Source organism: Gordionus sp. m RMFG-2023, chromosome 2 (assembly GCF_954871325.1).
Source record: "Gordionus sp. m RMFG-2023 chromosome 2, tfGorSpeb1-WG-v2, whole genome shotgun sequence".
Classification (NCBI taxonomy): domain Eukaryota; kingdom Metazoa; phylum Nematomorpha; class Gordioida; order Chordodea; family Parachordodidae; genus Gordionus; species Gordionus sp. m RMFG-2023.
This window is the reverse complement of record NC_088776.1, coordinates 18,171,998-18,196,423: the sequence shown is the minus strand read 5'-3', so window position 1 is coordinate 18,196,423 and position 24,426 is coordinate 18,171,998. Positions and strand designations below refer to the sequence as shown.

General features: G+C 25.8%; 1 protein-coding gene across 1 annotated transcript; it reads right to left on the bottom strand.

Moving 5' to 3' along the window:
- Positions 1-1,479: 1,479 nt before the first annotated feature.
- On the bottom strand, positions 1,480-23,752 carry LOC135925144 (ribosomal protein S6 kinase 2 beta-like). The gene is made up of 21 exons (XM_065460349.1): positions 23,637-23,752; positions 23,545-23,589; positions 19,790-19,915; positions 11,418-11,499; positions 11,165-11,245; positions 8,957-9,036; positions 8,609-8,715; positions 7,283-7,715; positions 6,966-7,036; positions 6,712-6,800; positions 6,140-6,307; positions 5,626-5,798; positions 5,351-5,395; positions 5,196-5,270; positions 4,801-4,890; positions 4,308-4,466; positions 3,422-3,583; positions 3,129-3,205; positions 2,832-2,949; positions 2,564-2,701; positions 1,480-2,258 (listed from the first exon to the last, which is right to left on the bottom strand). Exons 1-21 carry the CDS (start codon positions 23,694-23,696, stop codon positions 2,115-2,117), a joined length of 2,523 nt encoding a protein of 840 aa, XP_065316421.1. The 5' UTR covers positions 23,697-23,752; the 3' UTR covers positions 1,480-2,114.
- Between the last annotated feature and the right edge of the window lie 674 nt (positions 23,753-24,426).

Sequence of the window (24,426 nt, the reverse complement as noted above, 5' to 3'; positions counted from 1 at the left end):
TTGGCTACTTCCCAAGGTCCATCAACGAATGATGAAACATCATATTCAACAAATTCTGCATCCGAGACCTCGAATGAAACTCCTGTGTCTAAAACTTCAAGGGGCAAACAACACATTAATAGCGGCTCAAACCATAAGGTGAAAGTCATTCAACCACAGACCAAGAGAAAGAATAAATTTCGCAGGCGCATGTCCAAATTATAGCAGGGATGTAGATCGAAGGGAGAATTTTAATAAAAATCCAATCATGTTACATAATATACGATTTCCATTGTAATATCATTCATAAAATGTACATTTCATAGAATAAAAAAATACTTACACCTAACAAATATTTAGTTTAACTTTTACATGGGTTTATTAAAGATTTCGGTTCATGTTAAACAGTACTATAGGGAGTATGGAACGAATAGACATTTTCGATTTTTTCAAACTAATTCGGGCGAGATTAGGTTAATATTAATAGTTGTCAGATATGGGGTAGGGTAGTATTATAAGGGAAAAAAAATAATTTAAAAATAATGGCAGTGGTAATCCAAACAAAAATAAAGTTAAATTACCGACTAATACAATCTTTTGGTACTTTTTACTAACCGAATATTTCTAACAAACGTTAAAATTCTACATTGTTATTAATTTGTGGTGTGTTCTCGATTTGCATTAGAAAAAAATTTATTTGATCCGTCGACTAAGAAGCAAAATAAGTTTATAAATCTCATAGTTAATTGTTCAATATTATATTCAATCAACATTTAAAGCTGAAATTAGGTTTAGATTCTACAGTGACATAACTAGATTCACTTGGTTTTTATTTTTCTGAAAAAATAAATGTTCTACAATCGGATATCTTTCTTTTTATATTGGGTGCAGAGATTTTAAACAGTCTTTGTGTGGGAGGAGATAAGGTGCTATGGTTCTAACTCAAACTAATTAATAATATTTATATCAACAATTGGTTGGGAACAATTACAATGAAAATCATTAGTATCTCATTTTAAAAAAATGGCAATTTAAAACTATATTTACATCACCTTATAAAAAATTGACAGGTTAATGTAAATTTAAAGTTATAGTCACCTCAGTTTATTTTTAAAAAAAATAAATACTTAAACGTTTTAACGCTATTTATAAAATTCTATATACATTTCAAGTTTTTTTATTTTAAATATTATATTGTTAATAATAAAAACAAATAAAATATAAAATAATTTAAAAAAATTTAAATCTATTATTACAAATTAAGTAAAATTTTGGTATAAACAAAGGTTGATATAGAATAGTTTTATATAATATAATGTATTATAAATATGTAAGATAATAAATATTGCTCTTCATGCCAGTTAACTTTAAATCAAGTTTTTTTAAATGTATTGCTGGAAAACGGAATGATTTCAAGCTATAAATATTATCAATGGTTTAAATGATATGATATTCGTTTTTTTGTAATCATAAGGAAAAAAAATTGATTGATATCAAATCATGTTAACTTGTATAAACCGGGTTGACAATTAAGAAGGATCAATTTTAATTGTATTAATATTTTTTTAGCAGTTAGTATATGATCCTCTATTACATACTAAATCTAATAATCATAAATGTGAGACAATTTAAATTTATATTAAATTACTGCCTTCATTCGGTGATTAAAAAAGATGACTTTTATAAACAGGAGTAAGATATAAATTCAATTTATAAAATATTAATAATATTTTTCATGTATCTAATTTAAAATCGAATATTAATCGAATAATGATTTTTTCGTATTCGATTCCTTAAAACAAATAGAATACTTTACTATTGGTATTTGTACGAATAATAAAATTTGCACTTCTTAATTAATTGGTAATAATCATGAATAATATAAAAGAATAGAATATGAATATTTCATTATTTGATTCGATGTTTTTGAAAAGGCCTAATCTAAATTATTCGATGGGTATTTATTTTTTTATATTTTGAAAAAAATATCTGTAAAATTGTTTAAATGAAATTGTAATTTTTCCAAACTTCAGGTTATTTAAGTCAATTTAACATTTTCATATTGGTATTACTCTTTTAATAAATAGATATAATTTTATTAAAAGTTCCCCTTTTTAAGCAACGAAATGTATATTTTATAATTTTTTAGCTATAAATGCATTTATCAATTTTTTAGCCTTATGCCTGCGACGTTGAGCTAAAACAGAATTTTCAATGGGGCCTATCGAGATGCTTTTGATATTACAATTTATTGCATTATGGGTGGCATTGACCGTTTCCTTAAAAAAATGTTTAAATAAATTTATTATATAACTTGTGTAAAATCATTAATTAATATTTGAAATGCTAGTTATTTTCACATTTCTAATAGACATTAAAATGATCCAAGAAACGTGAAGTAAATAAAATTTTCTATTTAAGAAAAAGTTAAACTATTCTCTAAAAATGGGAATTTTACTCTAAATTTATTTAAATAGATTAATCTGGCTCTAACATTATGAGAATAACTTATAGTAATTTTTCGAAATAAACCATCCTTTTGGGTTTCAAAATAAATTTATAAATTGAAAATATTTTTTTTAACCTTTAGAGATAAAGGATCATTAATAGCGAGTCTGATTTGAGGCAAAGTATGCCTATACATAATCCATGGGTGTTTGAGAATCTTAGGCGCCGTATACCTTTGTTGTGGGTTTATGTGTAACATGCCAAGTATGAGATCCTAAAAGTTTTTTAAAAAATCTCATTATTTTGTAATAATCAAAAAGGTTTTTTATGATTTTTAATCAAATCAAACACTAGCTAGCTACATAAATATAAACTATATTTGTTAATCCTAAAAAAATACTTACTTTAACAAAAGGTGATACGAATTCCCAGTTTCCTCCAGAAATGCATATTTTGCCCTCGCCGATTCTTTCCAGTATCTTAGAAGGAGAATCATTTTTAGCCGATATAAAAGGAGTATATCTTGAGTAAAAATTTTTTAAATTTTAATTAAATTTTTCTAGTTTCAATTTTCTTCAATTAAATTTAACTTTTTTGAAATGTATATAATAAACTACTATTCAGAATGATCATTTATCACTACTATTCTTATTTTCTTTTTAAATATATGAATGAAAAGAAAATATAAGTCATGTACCCACCCAGCTAATATGGTGTAGAGAAGGATACCAAGGCTCCAAATATCGCAACTGGCATCATATCCTTGCCTTTTTAAGACCTTATATATTTTATTAAATTAAAATTAGGAAAATTAAATAAGCGCAAATATTCATTTAGATTCTTTTACGTTTTAAAACGTTATTCTTATCTTTGATTCTTTTCTCAGAAAATATAAATTCATTAATTATTAATCATGGGTTATTATTCAACATACATAATAAATGATCTTAGCTTAAAGCAAAACACTTTTTTAAATAGACAATTTTTAAAAAACCTCTGGAGCAACAAAGTGTGCCGTATAACATGGTGTCATTAAGAGGCCGCTGGGGGCTCTCATCTGTTTAGCAAAACCAAAATCACAAATCTTTAGAGTGTGAGGTTGGAGTGAACGTTCGGAATAAAGTATATTGGAAGGCTTAAGGTCCCTATGGACTACCTAATTTTTGAGTATTTCAATTGTTTATTTTAATAATAAAAAGGTTTAAATTATTTTCATTTAATAAAAGAGGTATAAGTTAAAGTGTATTTTGATAAATAATTAAACTTATTTCTAAAAAAAATAAACCCTTTAAATAAAATTGACTAAACTTATGCATTATTCATCAATTTTATAATATCTATCTATAAATGATGAAAGGGCCATTACAAAGAAGGTTGACTCAAAAAAAAACAATGTTATGTGTAAAAAATGAATATCATATTTGGCTTTTATGAAATAATAATTATAGGGAAAAAAAATTTTAAATTCATTTTTTGATAGTTTGTGGTGGGACAAAAAAAAGGTATCAAAATCTTAGGGCTATCAACTCTGCTCACATTTGGTTCTGCTGTATTATATATAGAATTTACTTTACAAATAATCAAAGCTTCATATCATTTTTTAATAGGTTAGAAATTACTTCATAAATTTAAAATGCTACTTTCCTAGTTTTAGCATAATATGCTATATAACTATATATAATCCTATCCAAAATGATCATACTTTTTTAGAGTTCTTTAGGCCTGGCACGATTGGGCCCGAAAATATTAAACCCCGACCGTAAAACTTGAAAAACCTGGACGGAATAGGAGAATAAAAAATAATCTATAAACCCGGGCTAGGTCTAGATTAAATACTTCGGGTAGGGCTTTGATTTATCAAGATATAATTTATAAAAAACCCCGTAAGAGTGAAGATAATCTAGTGCAGACATGAGATGATAAAGAATCGAACTGGCTTCCATTTCGGAGAAATATTTTTGCTTGATTATTTTGTCGAATAACTCTCCTCCGCTCATGTACTCTAATACGAGAAACGTCTCTTTTTCCGTGATGTAAACCTAAGATAACGAAATAATAGATTAAGTGTTTCTTTCGCGTCCTTAAATCAAAACGCTCAAATCCGCTTCGCGAATCACAAGGATTCAATGGTATCTATATAAGAATTTGTAGTCCATTTATATTATTTAAAAAAAACTATTAATTTATTACTATGGACACGGAGTATACTAAAATTTGAAACAAATATGAACAATTTTTTTTAAAATTACAAATGGTGTTTGTATTCCTTTTCTATCTTAATAAATTGAAATATCTATACTCTGACTAAAGTGTAATTACCTATTCTTTAGGCAAATAGTCGAAATTTAATTTAATCATAATTTTTAATATTACATCTCTCAGGGATATTATGTTGGGATGATTGCCGTAACGTAATAATATATCAATTTCTTCCTTGGGATCTTTTTGGATTTTGTCTACAATCTGATTTGTTTGATTATAAAAATTAAGTTAGATAACAATATTTATTGTAAGTGTGTTATTTTTGGTCCGACTAAGAAAAAGAAAAAAGGATACCCAACCCTCCTAAATTCAATTTGAGCATATCATAAACATTTTTTGTTTCATTTCTTTGTTAAAGCATCTTTTGGATGAAATTTTTTTATTTTTAGAATGCATGCCTAAATGATTAACTAACGATGTAATTGAGATGCTTAATTTAAAAAAAATGTATTTGATATATTTTAAAAAAAGGTAAAAGTATAATCAGAAAAATTGTTGAGCTTAACTTTAACTGTGTACTCTTGCATTGTGGATTTATGGACACATTTTTTGCAAACGGAAAAAGCACCGGTACCTAAAATCTAATTGATAGAAATTAATTTAAAAGGCATTCGTTGCATTAATTTTTTTGCAGGTCCATATTAAAAAAAATTAAATGTACTTCTTTGAAATCGTATTCGTCTAATATGGAAGTAGGTTTGCCAATCTAATTAAAAATGAATAATAAATTTTTTTAAGATGCTTTACAAATCTTTACTCGATTTTCTTCTTTCTTTAATTTATATTATTGTTAATAAATTAATCGGTACATCTACGTGAACTTATAAATAGATAATTAATAAAAGTCATATATAACAAGAGGTCATTCTATATTTTCTATTCTAAAGTCAATCTTTATAGATTATGCTGTCATTTATGAAGGGAATTATAATAAACTTCGCTGATTTGATGATTGCTAACGACGTCTCCATTTGGGAAATTATTCATAACATTTTTATGATTAGAATGTTCAGTTGAGATAGGTTCCTCGCTTAAAATATGAGGAGCTACGTAACTAAAACCTCTAAATAGGTCTTGGGCCCTGGCACTGGCGGGTATACCTGGTGAATCTTGATCATGAATAATTATACGTTTATTTGAGATAAAAAGACCAAAATATAACCCATAAAAGAAAGGAAAAACTAAAATTCACTATTTTTACCCAAACCAGAACCCCTAAAATATACTATCTTCGGAAAATGGCAATTCACTATTTTTAATTGCTCAATTATTAATGTGAAAATCGATATTTTAAACAGTAATAAATATGTTTTTCCTAAAGTTATGCGTTACCGTTACATTATAGCGCTTACTAGTTTTATTAGATGACTTCAAAGTTGGAATTGGTTAATACACTTTGTATTATCGAAGGGACAATAATTTATACTAAAAAAGTACTTTAAAATCAAACCTCGAGGAGTTTTGTTGGTAAACTCGGAATCGAAATAATAGGCATCATCGGCTTTTGTCACCGCGGGCTTGAAAGGGGGGTCTATTCGGTAATTGTAAAGGTCATCCCAATTTATATGACCAAAAAAGGGATGATCTTTGATGGCCTGAGCTCCGGTCAGACCAAAACCTTATTTACGTATTACCAAAATCAATTCAGGTTTTTACATAATAAAAAAGACCGCTCGAATCAAGAGTAATTTACTTATGAAATTACTATAAAACAGAATAATTATATCCAATTAAAAATATTTAACACTTTTGATGCATTTTTAGAGCAGGCAAACTTATTCACTTAAAATATTACTACCATCTAGAGCATCACTTATATATTTTCACACTTCAAATAAACTCAAAAAACAGTAGATACGCTGGATCTTACCATTTGTAAAAAACAATTCTTCAAACTTGTTAAAAACAGGTTTTATCATTGATTCAAGCTAAACATTTTAGAGTATCAATTATAATATGATTTATAGGGTGGTGAACGTAATGCTAACTAAATATTTTTTTTAAAAATATATAACGTAATACCTAATCTATTAACCGGATTTCTTTTAAGCAGGGACCGTAGCAAACTTTGAGCATTTGGGCTCAAAAGTTGTGGCATCCCTAATTTTGCCCTGTCAAACAAAAATAAATTTATATTTTTTTATACTTGATTATAAATTTTAGTATTTAAATTTGGAACAATTTAGGCGCACTTGAGGAGCTTTCAAAGCTCCAAATTTAAAAAACAAATAAAGAATTGGGTAATTTTATAATTTAGAGATCTATAAAAATATTACTTTAAGATTTGCATCATGGTTTCATTTCTATCAGCACCTTGGAAGGGTAATGAACCAGTAAGCATCTCGAACTAATTCATAATTATTTTTTTTTCATTTTATAATAAAAAAATTTACATTTAAAAAATATAGCACAATATTTTAATAAAATATAATATACCAATTATTTATAAAAAACATAAGAATTTTAGAAACAAAAATTACTTTTCAATGCCTAGATCCCTCTTTAAACCTACCCAACTATATATTTATCATTCATAACAATTATTCAATTAAAAACAGACCGTATCCCCTTCCACTGATTAAACTATATTCACCATGAGAACGCCGAATGACCACCAATCAGCCGCGGTCGTGTGACCCCTCCTATTGATAACTTCGGGAGCCATATACTCGACCGTCCCGCAAAATGAATAAGCCTTAGATGTATCGTTGTTTGTATTTCCGTTTGTGAGTGTTATCGGTTGATTATGGTTTTGATTCGGATTTTTATTATTTTCTGATAAATGGTTATTATTTTGATTAAAGTTTTGATAAATGATTGAGCTAGATGTGATGGTACCATTTTTATCTTGAACATTATTGTTATTATTTAAGTCGCTGGTATTTAGGTTATTATTAATATTATCTGTATTTGATGCTAAGAAGGAATGTGAGGAGATAGACGAGGAAGAATTAGTCGGGTTTAGGGCTTCTTTGCTGAGTCCAAAGTCGGTAAGTTTGATGTGACCATGAGTGTCTAATAGGATACTTTAAATAAGGAGGAATAAATTATAAAAGCTAGCTCAAAAGAATATAGTTGATTTTGATTTTCAATTATATATCAGACTTGTTAGGCCAAGACCAAAGCCAGGCTCGATTATACGGGCCAAACCATAATATTTTATCAAAAACCCGGGCTATGCTGATTAGAAAATTAAATTATTGCATTTACCCTTAACAATTTATAAAAAACAGCCAAAAATTATTCAAAATAATGACATTTTAAAAATTCAGGCAGGGCCGTAAAATTATCAATTCCCAAAAATAATCAATCCGAATTTGGTTAAAAAAAAATCCCAGCCGGATTTATATTTTTTGACTTCTGCAAATCTTCTGATATATATTCTATATAAATAAATGAATGTAGTATACTAATAAAACTAAAAAAAAATAATAACTCTAGTGCAAAAAATCTCGATACTATTTAAAAAAATAAAAAGTTGATAAGGTTAAACATTTCTTTATCCTAAAAATTAAAAAAAATCAGAGACCTGCAGAGGTATCAATTGCACGGCGACCCGGCCAGGATTTACAAAAAAAATAAAAATTTCGGCCCGGTCTGGGTGTATAAAAATATTTTGATATAATGGTTTTGAAATGATATAAGAAATATGAGGAGTGAATAAATTTTAGCTTAAAATTTATAAGGTTTTGAAACTTTTACAAAAAAAGGGTAAGTAATATACATTTATATTATTCAAATTATAATAAAAAATTCCATATATTAGATATTATGATAATCGCGATTTAAATATTCGTCCCGGACAGGATATTTTAAAAAAAATACTTAAACCCAGCACGGGTTTATTTTTTTTTTAAATTTATGCTAGTCTCTGAAAGAATATATATCAAATTAAAGCAAATTTATGAGATTTTCTAACTTTTCAGGTTTTAAATCACGGTAAATAATGCCTAATTTATGCAAATGACCCAAAGCTAGTGCAAGCTCGGCGAGATAAAATTTTACATCTTCTTCCGTAAACATAACCTTAAAACATGAATATAAAATTTTTTATGTTGTGATGTTACAAGCTATAAGGAACGGGTAGGTAGTATATTGTGACAAAGTATTACGATATTTAAGTTAGGGCATGTCATGTGTATTTATGTCTAAATTTTATATATTTATAAAGGCTTCATAAATTATGTTCCAAATAAAATCCTAGATATATTACTGAAAAGAATAAAATTGTATGCATATATATTTGGTATAAAAAAATTAGGGCAACCTCTTTAGACAATCGGGTGAATAGGTCTCCGCCCCGAAGAAAATCTAAAATAAGATAGAGTTTCCCCTGCGTTTGAAATGCTTTTATATAAAAAAAATATGTTAACATATATATATAGAATAAAAAATTATCTTAAAAAGGTATATGCATTATCAAATAAAAAATACTATTTACTTCTTTAACCTTTTTTAAAAAAAATTAAATCCGTTAATGGCCAGGGTTTGGTAAACAATCCCAAAAAATTAAACTCAATATATTCATGTAATATATCCTAAATTAAGGTTTAGCCTCTTTAAATTTACTTTAATTGTGCAATATTTCATGAACTATTAGATTGGAGCCTTACAAATTCACTTTTTTGGTCGGAACCCGATTTTAATTAAGAGTCATTCCGATTCGGCCGACCCCTTCGATTTTTTTTAAATTTAAAAATATAAATGTTAGGAGGCAAAAATTTTGGCTATTTTTTAGTTATATTAACCTTTCTTTGCTTACCAAGTTTTTAAAAAATCGAAGGGGGTAGGCCGAAAATCTCTTTTTTTTTCTTATTTATGGAATGACCCTTAATTTATGGAATGACTATTAATTTATAAAATTAAATGGAGTAAAAATTAATAATTGCTTTATATCCTTAACAATAAATTCATTATAATTGTATTATAATAAAAACAGGAGAAAACACTTTTCTATGCTATTTTTTGAATTTCAGACCCGATTTTTAAATTAATTTTTAAGCCTGAGACCGGCCCGAAATATCTTAAAATTTGGTTCAGACCCAGCACATAAAATAAATTAATATCAAATATTTTTTGAGGATAAGTATGCATTATTTTTCTAGAACAACTTTCTAATTAAAATGAAGGTAACTTTTATTGTATATATTAAATGTATTTAATTTGATGATATTAGTTTGGTCAATTCTTAATGAACAAAGTTGATTATGTGGAATTAGATCTAAAAGACTAGTCACTTTTACGATTTAAAAATCAATAATTTCTGAAAGATAAAGATATCACAAAAAACAAATATATTTAAGTTAGCAAAATGATATATCATTTTTTTGCGCAAAAGGGAAAATTAAAATATTATAATAAGGACAAAAAGAATGAAAAAAAAATTTAGTGCAATCTTCAGGACATAGAAAAATTATGGTGTATAAGCATTTAAATAATTCTAAGCAATCCTTATTTTTTTTATATATAAAATTTTAATCGTTTGATATTTCTAAAAAAATTAAATTGGATGCATTTCAAAATATTATTATTGTCTTTTTAAAAAATATGTGTATATTTAAATCCGTGCCAAAATTTTGAAATTATTATTACTATTTAGAAGTTACATATAAAATAACTTTTCATTTTCTTGTTATTAATAAAATTTAAAAATATTATTAATTGTTTAATAAAGTAGTGACCGTTGGTTGTGATGCGTTTTGTTTATAGATGTATCGCTTATAATCATTTTGTCCATAAGACCAGACTTAATAATAACTGGGCATATTTACTAATATTAATAGTAAATGAATAAATGCAATAACAAATTATTATATATATATAGCCATTTCGCCTAAAAGCGTCAAAAGACTAAATTTAATTGCAAATGAGCATAATTTAATAGTTAAAAATGTAGAGCAAAAAGCGAATGGTATTAGATATTGGAGCTTTTAGGCGAAAAGGTTATATAATATTAATTTTCTATTATATATTTGATTGCTCATTTACATTAAATTCTACTCATTTCTATTTGCCATTAATTGGTCTTTTGGCACTTTTTGGCATTTATAGTCGAAATATGCAAATTTCCCATGATATTCGTTGATTACTAATAAATTTGCATCTAGTTTGATGTTTTGGGACTTTCAGGCGAAATGTGCTAAATTTTAAAATGACTGCAATTGTAATTTTTCAGAAAAAGCATTTCGTAGAAATAAAGTGTAAAGTTAAAATTATCTTAAAATATACCTGACTAAAAGTTTACCCCAATTAGGAAAATAAAAAATTGTATTAATTTTACATCTCATTTGGTGACAATAAAACTCCAATTTTTAAGTCATTTTAAGTTTATTAATAATGTAATTGTATATTAATATTTTATTTTCATGTCCAACCTTATTGGGCATTAAAACAAAATTATTATGCTTGAACGCAATTTTTTGAGTAAGATAATTGAATTTTCTTAAAAATAAAATACTATATTGTCAATTAATACCGTAACGTAATCGCACTATAAATGGATGCTGCACGTCGGCCAAAATATCCCTTTCCATTTTCGTCCTAATCCTATCTCTCACTGTATATATAAAAATCAAAACAAAAAACATCAATATAATAAAACATGTAAATATGCAATGTTAAAGGTCCTAACATATTGCGACTATCGAAGTCGTTTAACGATCTAGATTCAAAAAATATTCTCTATAGAATTGGAAAGGTCATTATGGATGTTTTAAATGATAACGTACGTTTCAAGGAAGCTTTCTTGAGGACTTTCATGGCATAAAGGGTTTTCGCGTCAGAACCGACCACCTTACGTACCAGGAATACCTTTAAATGTAATTTAAATTATGATAGCTACAAGTAAAAAAAATATATATAATATATATAAAATTATTGATTTATAAATTAGTTTTTCGCTTTTTACAATAAACGTATAACTCATTTCTGTATTACTCTTATAATAAATGATTTTTGAATCTCGAATAAAACATAATAGTTTATTCTATAATTTTAGATTGAATAATTTAAATTTTTGACAGGCGCGTACGCAGCGGGAAGGGGGCAAGGGGACAAATCGTCCCAGCTTAAAACAAAAAAAATTAAATGCCTGGAAATATATTACTATTTTATGATTTAATTTATATTTTATAACCATTTCTACCTCTTATCGCATATATATTTACATATTTTTTGATAGGTCTACGTCCGTCGGTATCCTGAAATTGACTCAGGCCGGAAGGAAATGAGATTTTTTCTCATTTTAGAAAATCTAAATTTATTTAAAAATAATAATAAAGCCATCAAAAGCGGAAATTAGAGCAGTTAAATTATTTATTAATCCTCCAACAAAATTCGAAATCTTATTTAAAATAATTCCTTTTAATAACATTATATGGTATTTACTATACATAGTTTCTTTGGTAAATATGAAGAAATATTTAAACAATTAAAAATTAAAACATATCAATATAAATCAGGATATATGTAAGCTTAAAATTTAAACTTTAAAGAGAAATTTTTAAGAGCATTTTGAATCAAATTTCATGGAATTATTATCTTTCATTTTTTTCTTTCATTCTTCCATGTATAATTTTAATTAGTATGTTTAAATTTTAATTTGATACAATTGAAAAATAATGTTCGTTGTCATTGTGTGTGATATTTATATAGTTTTAAAGTTTTTTGTATCGTTTTATTTTCAATGATTTATAGCTACTATAAATGCGAAATTATTATGTATATTGCAATTGATATACAAATAAAAATCCGAAACCTTGAAAAGAAAGTATATATTTTATTTCTCACAAAATACTTAGGGAATTGAGATAAAAAAAATAAGAATTATTGTATTATAATAAAATGTCACATGTAGTGAAGGTAACAATCAATTTTTCAAGCCCTGTCCAGAATTTTAAGATTTAGTTAGAATTTTGGCTTCTCAAATCATAGGTCTGTGGAATTTATAGGCTCACTCCGCGGTCGGCCTATAGGGGTCTGATATTTATTATTAACCTTTTTTAATGTGAGAGCAAGTTTCAACAATTTAATAATTTAATAACCGTTATAAACATTCGTTTGCGCAAAATATTACCAAATCCCGATTTTTTATTAACATTTCTTTCCTCCTGAAATAAAAAATTATAAATTGAGTAAATAAATTATCGTTTGTTTAATATCAGGAATAAGAATTGTTTTTTGTGTAAAACGATCGATATAGTAATTATCATTTTTATTAATAGGACGAAATAAATTATTTACATTAATAACAAAAGATAATTTTAAAAAATCTTTGTTTTTACTATTTAGAATCGGACCAACTATATATAAGAAAACTTTTTTAAATAGCCATTCAAAAGAATTTGAGTTCATTATAAAGGATACTTTTTGTATAAATAAAGTTTAAAAATTGACGTATAATGACTGGTTACTTTATAGAGGTAGAAAAAATGTAAGAATGGTCAATATTGGTAGTTCAACTGTATATATATGCATTTTTTAGCAATTAAAAAATGTTAAAATGATCATTATCTATTTTTTATTTGGCAATGGGATAGAAATAAATTTGACAAAAAAATCAGGGGCAATAAGCACCGGACAAAAATAACCCAATTTATATTTTTAAATATTTAAAAAAGGATTTATTTTTCAAAAAATTATTAATTTTTTCGAGGCCTGGACCAAAATATTTACAGTCCAATTTTTTAATATTTTTGTTGACGATAAATGACTTTCCATCAAAAGAAGAAGAAAAACATAGATCCAGTAATGACTATTTTCCGGACAAAGGATTTTCAGACGTGATCATAAAAGGACAGATATGGGTTAATTTATAATACCTATTCAAAAATTAATATATTTTTTTGAACGGTTCAAATAATTTGCTATTCGTATTCGTTTTCATTCAATTAGTATAATTACGAATAAAAAAATCGAATACGAATAATTCATTGTTCGATTCATATTCGTTTCTGATTGGTCCATTATTCAGTATGACTATTTTTCGAATAAATGGATAATTTGATATTAGATGCGGAGATTTTCAAGTGAAATCATAAAAGGTAAAAAAAATGATATTGATAATTTTATTTCGAAAAAATAATGAACAAATTATACTATTATGATATAAACATTTAGAAATTTAAGAATACTATCAGATTATTATAAATTTATCACTTTTAATATCTCGAATTTTCTTACCCTGAGATCCAGGCGTAGAAGAATAAAAAATTATTTAAATTACTCCTTTTCTAAGCAGTTAAACAATTTATTAAAATTCGAGTATTTTTGTCCAGTGTCTTTTTTTAGTCCTGGTATTTTTGTCAGTAATATTGTTTAGGAATTTTTTTATTTACCACGTGGGTAATGAAATGACCGAAGTTTCGTGTTTAAATTTATGAGTCATTAATATTTCTATTTTTTAAAAGAAAAAAATGGATCAAATTTATAAAAATAATTTATATATTACATTATGTAAGTAATTTTGCAAAATTGTCAAAATCGAAATGTGAATGTTTGGTATTTTTGGAGTTGGCTCAAAATCAGTAGCGTCTCCAAATAAATGAAATGATGAACCAATATAATCATAAAACCCACATTTAAGACGAAATTAAAATCATAATTTTAAACCCTCTTTGCCTTTCCCCCATCCATAAGCACAAAAATGTTAACAATGCCATATCTCAATTGCTTAGATAAGATTATTTTGCAACTTTACATGGTGTTAAAATGCTATATATTATTATTTAAATTACATATTTAGAATTTTATGCTATTATCAATAAAGTGTTGGCAAGTAAATCAATTGACAAGGAATATTAGACCTGGTCAAAACTACGAAAAAAAGAAATCGATTGAAGACCTCGACAACAGGAAAATTTATTTAAAATATTAAAGAAAATGATGATATTGAATATGAGTCAAAACAACTCTGCCGCGGAGAGCGAAACATTAATTATAGGATGACAATGAATTTAAAAATAAATTTAATATTTCAGATTAATTTTAATATTATACCAAAATAACGTTAATTTTGTCTTTAAAAAACATTTATTTGAATTTGACCATATACTATTGGTCAAATATTGGTCAATTGATCGAATAAATTAGACCAGTCAAATATACAACCCTAATAATTTCAATTATCTATGTTTAGGCATTAGTAGTTTTCAAGCAGCCAAGCAGGATGGTAAATTTGAAATAATTTGGGGAAAAATTAGTAGAATGGGCTTATGTTTAAAAATTATATTTTCATAATACTGCATATTTTATAAAGTATAAATAAAAAGTATAAAAATAAAATAAATAGAGGCCAACCAATCAAATAATTTTAAATAAATGGATGGGTATTTTAAACCATTGGCGGGCGAGTTAAAAATCTGAACATTGCAAACCTTAGGTGGCATGGCTTCGACGTTTAGATTTTAGGAATAATCCTTCAATACTCCAGTGGAGTCTATTGAACCCCAGGTATGCTAGAATTTATATTATAAAAAAATGGTTAATTATTATGATCTGGAATCTTCAGTCACTTTATTAAACATATCTTGGAATGTATATTCCAAATTTCATTTTTTTGGTTGAGTAGCTTTTAAGATATAAGCATTTCGTGAATAATGCGGTATGTGACCCTACTAGTAAATTCCTAAAAATTTTTAAAACCTTAGTTATGATAGGAAATTTTTTAAAATTAATATATAATAATTTTATGAAATGTCGGTTTCAATATCCAATAATTTTTTTGTACTTAATATTTCGAGTTAAATTTTTACTCTATTTTAGAATGTTGGTATAATCTATATTAAAATAACATTTTAAAAAAATTTAAAATGACATTTAAAATAAAATAAGTAAACAATTAAGTTTTAAAAAAAACAGGGGGGAGAGTTGAAAAAAAGAGGGGGGGGGGGGGGTTATTATTGAGATCTGAGGAAACTAAGATAGTTGCTTCGAAACACAGCGATTTGAGTTGATTGTAACATTTTAAAAGAGGATCCATGATCACACCATTAATTTGAGATTTTTTTGCCTAAAATCTTTTAAAAAAATGATAGCCTAGGGGACCTAGAGACCCATTGGTAGAAATAACTATAAGGATAAAGTGAAAAAAATCGTGTTAATTTCAAATTTGAGCTTTCAGATGTAATAATCGGATTATACTATATATTTTAACTAAGCATATTATAATAAACAAATATTTTATAAGGTTTGACCTCACAAAGCCTTTACGTCTCTTTTTTCACCGGAGTATTGAAGGGTTAATATAAATATTACTATAAAACTAATGAATAAAACAAAATATTTGGTCTTAATGGTCGGTTATTAAGAAATATAAATAAATTTAGGGATTCGTGTGGAAATTATTAATGGTTAGTTAGTTTCATTTTAAAGATTTATAATTTAATATATTATCTATAAATTTTAATTAGTTTTATTTTCACTTTATCACCCCATCTATTAATATGATTATTATTTTAATTAAAAAATTTATAAATTTATTTTTCGTTTGGCACAAAATGGGGAAATGGAATTTTAAAAAATATTTTAGCATCGTCAGATCCTGAATAATCAAAACAAACATTTTATAAATATAAATTTCATAAAGTTTGTATTATAAAAAACAAGACCTAGAGTTTGAGCCCTGCAAATTGAATTTTTTTGAAAAAATATTTTTAGACTAAAGTCCTGTCCTGACTTAGGCCTGAGCTTAGCCCGAAAATTGAGAGCCATGTGAAGCTAGGTGTAAAAACGTTGATAAAATATTGGCCGGGCTGAGAAGCCCAGAAAAATATTAATTCAAATTTCTCAAGTGCTTTTGCTATTCCCTACGGGCTTATTCAGCAATCAGTGAACGAAACTTTTCTAAAAAAACAAGCCTAAATCCAAATTTTGATATAATTGATTATTTATTATTTTTATATCAAGATTGGAAATTGGTATATCAGTTTCATTTAACTGCTTAAATGTTTCATTTTTCATATTCATTGTAATAAACATCATTTTTTTTACCACCGCACTCGAACGAAAAACATTTTTTATATAAGAATCTAACAAATGAACTTTTCAATGTTAGGATCATATCAAGGCATTTTAGTTGATATAATTAATTCTATAATATAAAATGGTATATTTGTGCAAAAATGTGGAAAATTGTTAATTTCACATATCAACAGTAAATAGTTTGTCCATGTCTTAGTTAAAGAAATTGCCATGATTTTTCTAACTCTTCTTAATTCGATCTTTCATTGGAAAAAAATTGGTGTGCTTGAGGGTATCATGCAAACCTAACTTCATAAATTTTGGCCTATATTTATTTTTAGAGATTCAATCATAAAATAATAATTTATATTAAAAAAAATTCCGTTCAATTCATTCTTTACTTAAGTGAATATATTAAATGTTATAGTAAAATAAAGATTTCAAATCTTAAAAAATATTATAAAACTGATTCAATGAACATAAAAGATAATAAAAAATTTATTATATATAATACATAAAGTGAACTTAATATTGTCAAAAACATTTATATGAATTTGTCCGGTTTTATAACTTCCTGAATACCAGAGATAAGAATTAACGCAAGTTATATGTTTGTATTTAATTAAAATACATTTGTGTGTGATTTAGTAATCTATATTTCGATTCAATTATTTTATTGCATCGAATCATTAATATATTAACCTGAAAGATTATATTTTATATTAGTGTGTTGAGGTATGGGTATGTGTTAACAAGAATCCAAACCTAACCTAAATCGTTAAACCGGTATTAACCGTTATTATTTTGCCGAACTCAAACCGTTAAAAAAATGTTGCTATCCGAACTTGAAAGCTCTAAAACGGTCTGTAAACTAGTTTGATATGATATCCTAACTTCTTTAAAGAATATTTTTAGATATTTTTGTATTAGGTTTCCCAACTACCCAAGTTAGCGAATAGAAGTATCCTCAACATAAGAATTAATTCTTTCCTCTTATAGAAAAATTTGACAGATGAGAATCTTAAAAATATTTTATTTGTATGCGTGGAACTCTATATTATTTTTTTAGGAAATAGTAAAAATTACCCGTTTCTAAAGGTTCAAACCGAACCGATATTATTATTTCTTAACCGAATCATTATTTTTATCTGAACCTAAACCTATATTTGTTACGGTTCGGGTGGGATACTTGTGTGTAAGTTTAGACTTGAGCGTTGATAATCCATTATTCTTAAATGGCTTTGCAAGTAAGGGTTTATATGTCTCAAATATAAAATCCATATCATCTAGATAAATCAAACACATATTCCCAATGTATATAGAGTATTATTAGCCAGTCCTTGCAACCAAGCGAGAATATAAATATGTTTTCTCAAAGTTCAAGTTACATCTCAGCTTCCGGAGTACAAATTTAAAAGTTAGTCTTTGAGATTCAATAATTTAAAAAAAATACTATATGATTAAGTTATTAAAATATAAATTAAATGAGATAATAACAAGTTAAATTATTAATAAATATTTTTTCCCAATAACATTCCGGTATTCGTCCGAACCGGAATGGCGCATTTTCCCATTTCCCAAACAATTTAAGAAAAAAAATTTTAATAAGTTTGCTAAGTTTTAATTATGTTTACAACAAAATATGATCACGTAACTTCAAAAAAAATACAATATGTGATTATGAAAAAATGCCAAGATCTCAAAAGTAAAGGTTATAATGACTAATACAATATTTCCATAGTGTATAAAACATCTTTGAACTATTACATTTACACATATATAACGCGAATAGAGTATATTATATTATATTATATATTTTTTTACAATTTGCCAAAAGTTTTATATTTTTAAAAACTCTACCTAAATAATTCGTAGGTTTGTGAGTTAAACCTAGAGAAGCCCACCACTAACTAAACACCAATAACCAAATATTCTTAATTATTTCAGCTTTGATATAAAAAAGATGCCGGCGGAATAATTATTTATTGAAATCGGTATATTTATTTTTTTCTAATTAAATGAAAATTTATTTGGAAACAAAAAAAGTGTTAAAAAAATACAAAGTAAAAGTATAGGTAATAAATGGAAAAAAATAATGATGGGAAGATTTTGTCATTTAGGTAGTATATAATTTTATAAATAAAAAAAATAAGAGGCTTAATTCTAAGATTATTTATATACTCTACCTTTTTATGACCATAATTTAATTTGTCTAAAAAATTTAATTTATACAATACTATATTTTTAATGATCTATATTAAGCATAGAAATCTTAAAGTATATAAGACAAAAAAAATCTGGGTTTTTAATAAATCTTCACATATTAAATATAGCGCGGGTTTTTTTTTTGAATTTTGAAAGATACCTGATGATGGCGGAAATGTATTCTAACATGTGTCAGACAGAGTACTTAACCCTAGGAATATCAAACAATTATGAATATGGGACTTTTAAACTACCTTTAATTTTTATATTAAATTTTTTATCAAAAAAATTAAAAAAGAAACCAATAATTCATGATAGAATTGTCTAGAATTCATGTTAAAATATAATTCCGGTAGGATTAGAATGACATCTATCAAAATTTTTTAAAAAAACGTGTACTAAAATAATTAAAACTTTGTATTTAAAAAATCTCGGGTCAATGAAACAGAGTCCTGAATCTGCTTAAACTCTTTCGATATTTAGTAATTATATTATGAAAAAAAATGATTGTTTTTTGAATAATTATATTAGTTAAAATTCAACAAAGTCAGTGAAGAGAATACAAAGATCTTTAAATTTTTTAATTGTAAAAAGTATAATTTCAGCATTTAAAGGTTAAACAATGTAAAATATGCTTCGTCCTAACCCCAGAGAAGTTTCTGATTATATTTTTTATTTTATAAATCTAAGTAGAATTATATTTAACTTTTTAAGCCCAGGCCCGGCCCGATTTTATTTTTAGGCCAGGGCTCGGTTTAGTGTTATTATTTGTCGGTTTCATTTTACAATTTTGGGAAATTTTCATCCCACTTCTAATGCCACCCCTCTCCCCCAATGATATGGAGGTAGTTAGTAATTACGCCAATATGAGCAGCTTTTAGAACCTTTATCCTTTTATGTCCTCAGCTTATTGATAAATTTATATTTAATATTTAACCTTTCCAAAAGATCCTTGTCCCAAAACTTTGAGCAATTCAAATTGAGAAGGGTCTGCTTTGGAGTAACCCGTTTTCGCTAAATCCGCTAAATCAACTATGCGTTCTTGAGGCATCGTTTCGTCATCCTTATTGATTGGAAGATAGGATAATAAATTAGAATTTGTAGATTTTTTTTTAATGTAACGCGAGTTCCAATTTGAACAAACAAATCGACTAAATTTTTTGATATCAAAAGCAAATGAACCCTTATTTTTCCGGGTCTTAAAAAATTTTGGTAAAAGAGAGGAAATTTTTTTCATAATTTTACAACAGGGTTCTAATTTTTTTTTAGATTTCTTAAAAAATAGACGCCAAATTAGAATTATAAAAATACTAAAGTTATATATTATATTATAAATCGCAATAAAAATATGTAAAGAAAAATAAACCTTATTTGATATTTTTAAGAGCGAGTAGACGAAGACGAGTATTTATATTTTGTAAAACGTGTTTTCAATTTTTTTTTGTTTACAATTGGTATAATTAATTTTTATTATTTAATTTGCTTATAAATTGGGTTATTTGAAGAGTTTATAATTTTAGGATAGTTATAAGAAAAAATATTATATTAAAATGTAGGCCATTAATATTTTAAGCAGAGATCCAATATAAACCTATACTATCGATATCCATACTAGAGGTCTGCAATGGGCGAGTTTTTAACACGTCCTCGGGCGTGCATGGTCGGGTTTTCTAAAATATTCTTAACATAGGGCGGGTGATGAGCTGTTAAAAATATTTTGAAAGTTATGGGCGGAAGTGGCCTGTTAAATTTTTAACATTTTTCAATAAAAATGAGCAAAACACTCTTTAATTTATTAAAAATAAATGTTTTATTTTATAATAATATTCAAATTAAAATAATTTTTAAAAATTAGGCAAGTGGGTTAAACAAAATTTATATATAAATGGGCGAGCGGTCAGGGTATATTTTAAAACAACGAGTGGGCGGGTTATTTGGTTAAACCCGCCCATTGCAGACCTCTAATTCATACTAATATGTTACCAGACTATTGATAGCAGGCCTCCTCTCATAAGTAAGAGAATCCCGATTTTTTAACGCAGAGATCTTCCTCCTGCATTTTTTAAATTTCACCCGCATTAAAATTTCCAGCATTTTAAAGTTTTTAATTTATAAATCATTTTAAAACAATTAAAAAAGATGGTTTATTTTTGCATAAAATTAATATATATTTTTAAATAAAGAGTTATTTTATAAAAAAAAAAAATTGGTGCTGTAAAGTAACGTTGTTTCGTTACCTTTTCCAACAAAAAGAAACGCCATTCGGTCTTGTTTCAAAGTGTAACGAGTTACTCCTTTTTTTTTTTGAGTAACATTAACGCAAAATGTTATTTGTTTATAATTTTTTCTTAAAAAATAGTGAAAATATATTTATAAATAACTTAAGCCGAGTTTTTAATTCAGATCAACCACCAAAGTTCTTCATTTTTATTTTATATATTACATTTTTGTTGAATTTATACAGTCAGGATGTTAATCTATTGAACCATCAGGTATTTTAATTTATATAAAATTTATTTTATAAATAATATATGTTAATACTATTTATTTCTTCAGATGAAGATGATTTAATCTTACCGAATATAATGGGTTTGATGTCTAATAAAATTAGCAGAGTTGTTAAAGTATCTATATAAAAATGTGGTATCTATATCTATATCTAGATATTATTTTAGAAGTATCTGTTAAGATACATTTAGATATACTTTTATTTAACACTTTTTTATATTATAAATAAAATACTTGAATGCAAAATTTTCATATGAGCATATAAATTAAATATATATTATATTAAAAAATATTAAAACAACTATAATAAAAAATTATATATATATATATATATAATATTAAAACTTATATATATATATATAAATATTCATTAAACATTATGTCCGAGTTTATCAATAAACCAGACAAATTTTGATATTACAATGCATCTCAAGGAATCTGCCATTTTTATTTTCAATTGAATTGCTTAATTCCATTTTATTAAACTAATTTTAAAAATTTATTTTAGATTAATAGTGATGAAGAGGAAGAAGTAATAATCACTGTAGCATCAGCAAGTTCAGACATTGTTTTTCCATAGCTAATTTATAGAGCATAATTTAAAATAATATCTCAAAATATAGAAAACAAATCTCTGATAGTAAAATTGTTATGTTTATCAAAAAATAAGAAAATTTCAGTTAGCATTACCCCAACTTGCAACATTGTAAAACATTTAAGGGTATAGATACTAAATAAATGTTTACAATTGTAATTTAAAATTTTAAGAGAAAACATCAAACACTGTTGATGAAAATAAAAAAGGAGAAGGAGAATAAATCTGTTAAATAAAATATTGTATTAGGCTCATTGTCCACTGATATTTTTGCCAAGAGACCTCAGACTTGAACACAAACTACTTTAGATAATTTAATAACTGCTTTTATTATAGCTAGCATTCAGCCATTTTCAATTGTAAATCCTTCATTTATAAAAATGATCCGAACATTAGCTCCACAAAAGAATATAATTTGTTGACAGACAGTGGTTGGTAGAATTTCCCAAAGATGAGAAAATGAAAAAAAGAAATCAAGGTCTAATAGAAACATGCTAATATGCAAAAGAGCAGATTGTTGGAGTGTTTATCACTGGTATATCTAAATTTTTTTAAAAATTTAGTCAAAAAAAGAAGAAATTAAGTGTTTTTTCAATATCTCAATAAGTTATAAATAATTTATAAACTTAGTATTAACATTTTTTGATTCCTTTTAATAAGTTATATATGATTCTGCATTCATTTTTTATATATTAAGCTTCTTTGATAGGGGGCGCATATTTAGTCATGTAAAAAAATAATTTTTTAAAAAATTTACTATGTTGCCATTTTTTTTAAATAAAAAAAAACATTTTTTAACTCATCTTATGAAGCTAAATACAACTCTGTAATAATATAATTTAAATTAAGCTTCTTTGATAGGGGGCACGTAGTTTTTGGGGACTCATATTTTAGTCATGCCCATATTATGTGATTTATTTTTTTGAACCCCCCCCCCCCATTTAAAAAAAAAAGAAGCAAAATCTTAGATATAGTCATTTAGTATAAATTATAATTCCATGTGTTTTGAGATTTAAATATATAATGTAATTATTTTTTATATTTTAATAAGTGATATCTTTATTTAATTGTAAATGGAGAAAAAATATAAAAGAAAAATGGAAATCAATAGTGTTTTAATGTTTTGCAATTCAAAGGAAATAGAAATGTACATAGCCTTGTTTAAATTAAGATAATATTGAAAAAAACAAATGAGCATAAACTTATTTGCAATATTTAATAGGTTATAATAGAATTGTACTAATTTGAATGATATCATTAGAAAATCAATATTCACAAAACATAGTGTCAAAATTATGAATTTTAATTCATTATTACAATGTCACACTTTTTTATAGTTTTGAATATTAAGTTTTAATTTAAATTAATTATAAAATTCTTTTAAAAAATTTATAGTTTGTTCTAAATTTTAGACAATATAATATGTAGCAAAAAAATAATGTATTTAATAAAATTGATATATTTAATTACAGGACATTATTTTGATAAAATGAATATATGTAATCATAGGACAATATTTAAATAAATAATTAATAGTATATAAATATGCTGAAAATTATAAGAAAAACAATTTTCTACATATTTTTTACCTGGATATCTGAATTAGGATCTGAATGACTATCTTCAATGTGCATCTAAATTATAATTTAAATCAATCGTGCATATATACACAAAAATATACCTCATTCTCACGATTTGAATATATATTTTGCCATAAGTGTTTAATTTGAGCTAAAGGCATTTCTAAGCTCAGGTGTTCATCTAAAATTTTAAAATTAAAGGGTTTTTATATAACTCCCCTATAAAAACCTTATTAATTTAAATCTGAGAAACTTAACTTTAAGTATAATGTAATATTACGTAAGATCATAAATGAAAACAAATATAATACTAAAACAAGCAAGTAACAATAAAGAGAAAAGTGATTCAAATTTAAAACTTTAAAAAAAATAATAAAATATTTTGGCGGGAACTAAGTTCCTCCAAAAAATTTAAAAAGGAGCTGAAAATTAAAAAAATTAGCTGGGAGGGGATAGAATTCATAGCTTCCTCCCTAGTATAGCCCAAATCTATATACCATTTGATGATTTTAAAAAGATTCCCATAACCTCTTGGCCAAAGCAATTTAAAATTGACTATACCTACTGATCATAATCACTTTGCTATACCTAATACAGTATTATTTTTTAATTAGTTTACAGCCGGTTGAAAGCGGCTATAGCTAAACTTCCAAATATATACTTTCGAGTTTATAAATTGCCGCTGTATCATTTCGCTCTTTTTATCGAATTAAAAATTTTATAAATTCAGACAGATATTTTATCTCCTTTTTCACATTTTTTTATAGTCATATGAGGAATGGGGGGGGGGGTGCTATTCTACAACAGCCGTTTTGTTTATATTAGGGACAGGGTAGGCAGAATTTTCTTACGGGGCAGGAAGAGGAAGGGATAATTTTTTTATTGTCTGAT

Excerpts from the sequence above, each read along its gene's own strand:
- LOC135925144 (XM_065460349.1), bottom strand. The coding sequence starts at position 23,696 with ATGCCTTTAGCTCAAATTAAACACTTATGGCAAAATATATATTCAAAT. Across the intron at positions 11,500-19,789 it reads GACAAGGATCTTTTGGAAAG|GTATTCCTGGTACGTAAGGT; the intron begins GTTAAATATTAA and ends TTACATTTAAAG. Across the intron at positions 4,467-4,800 it reads ACATAATATCCCTGAGAGAT|GTTTACATCACGGAAAAAGA; the intron begins GTAATATTAAAA and ends TCGTTATCTTAG.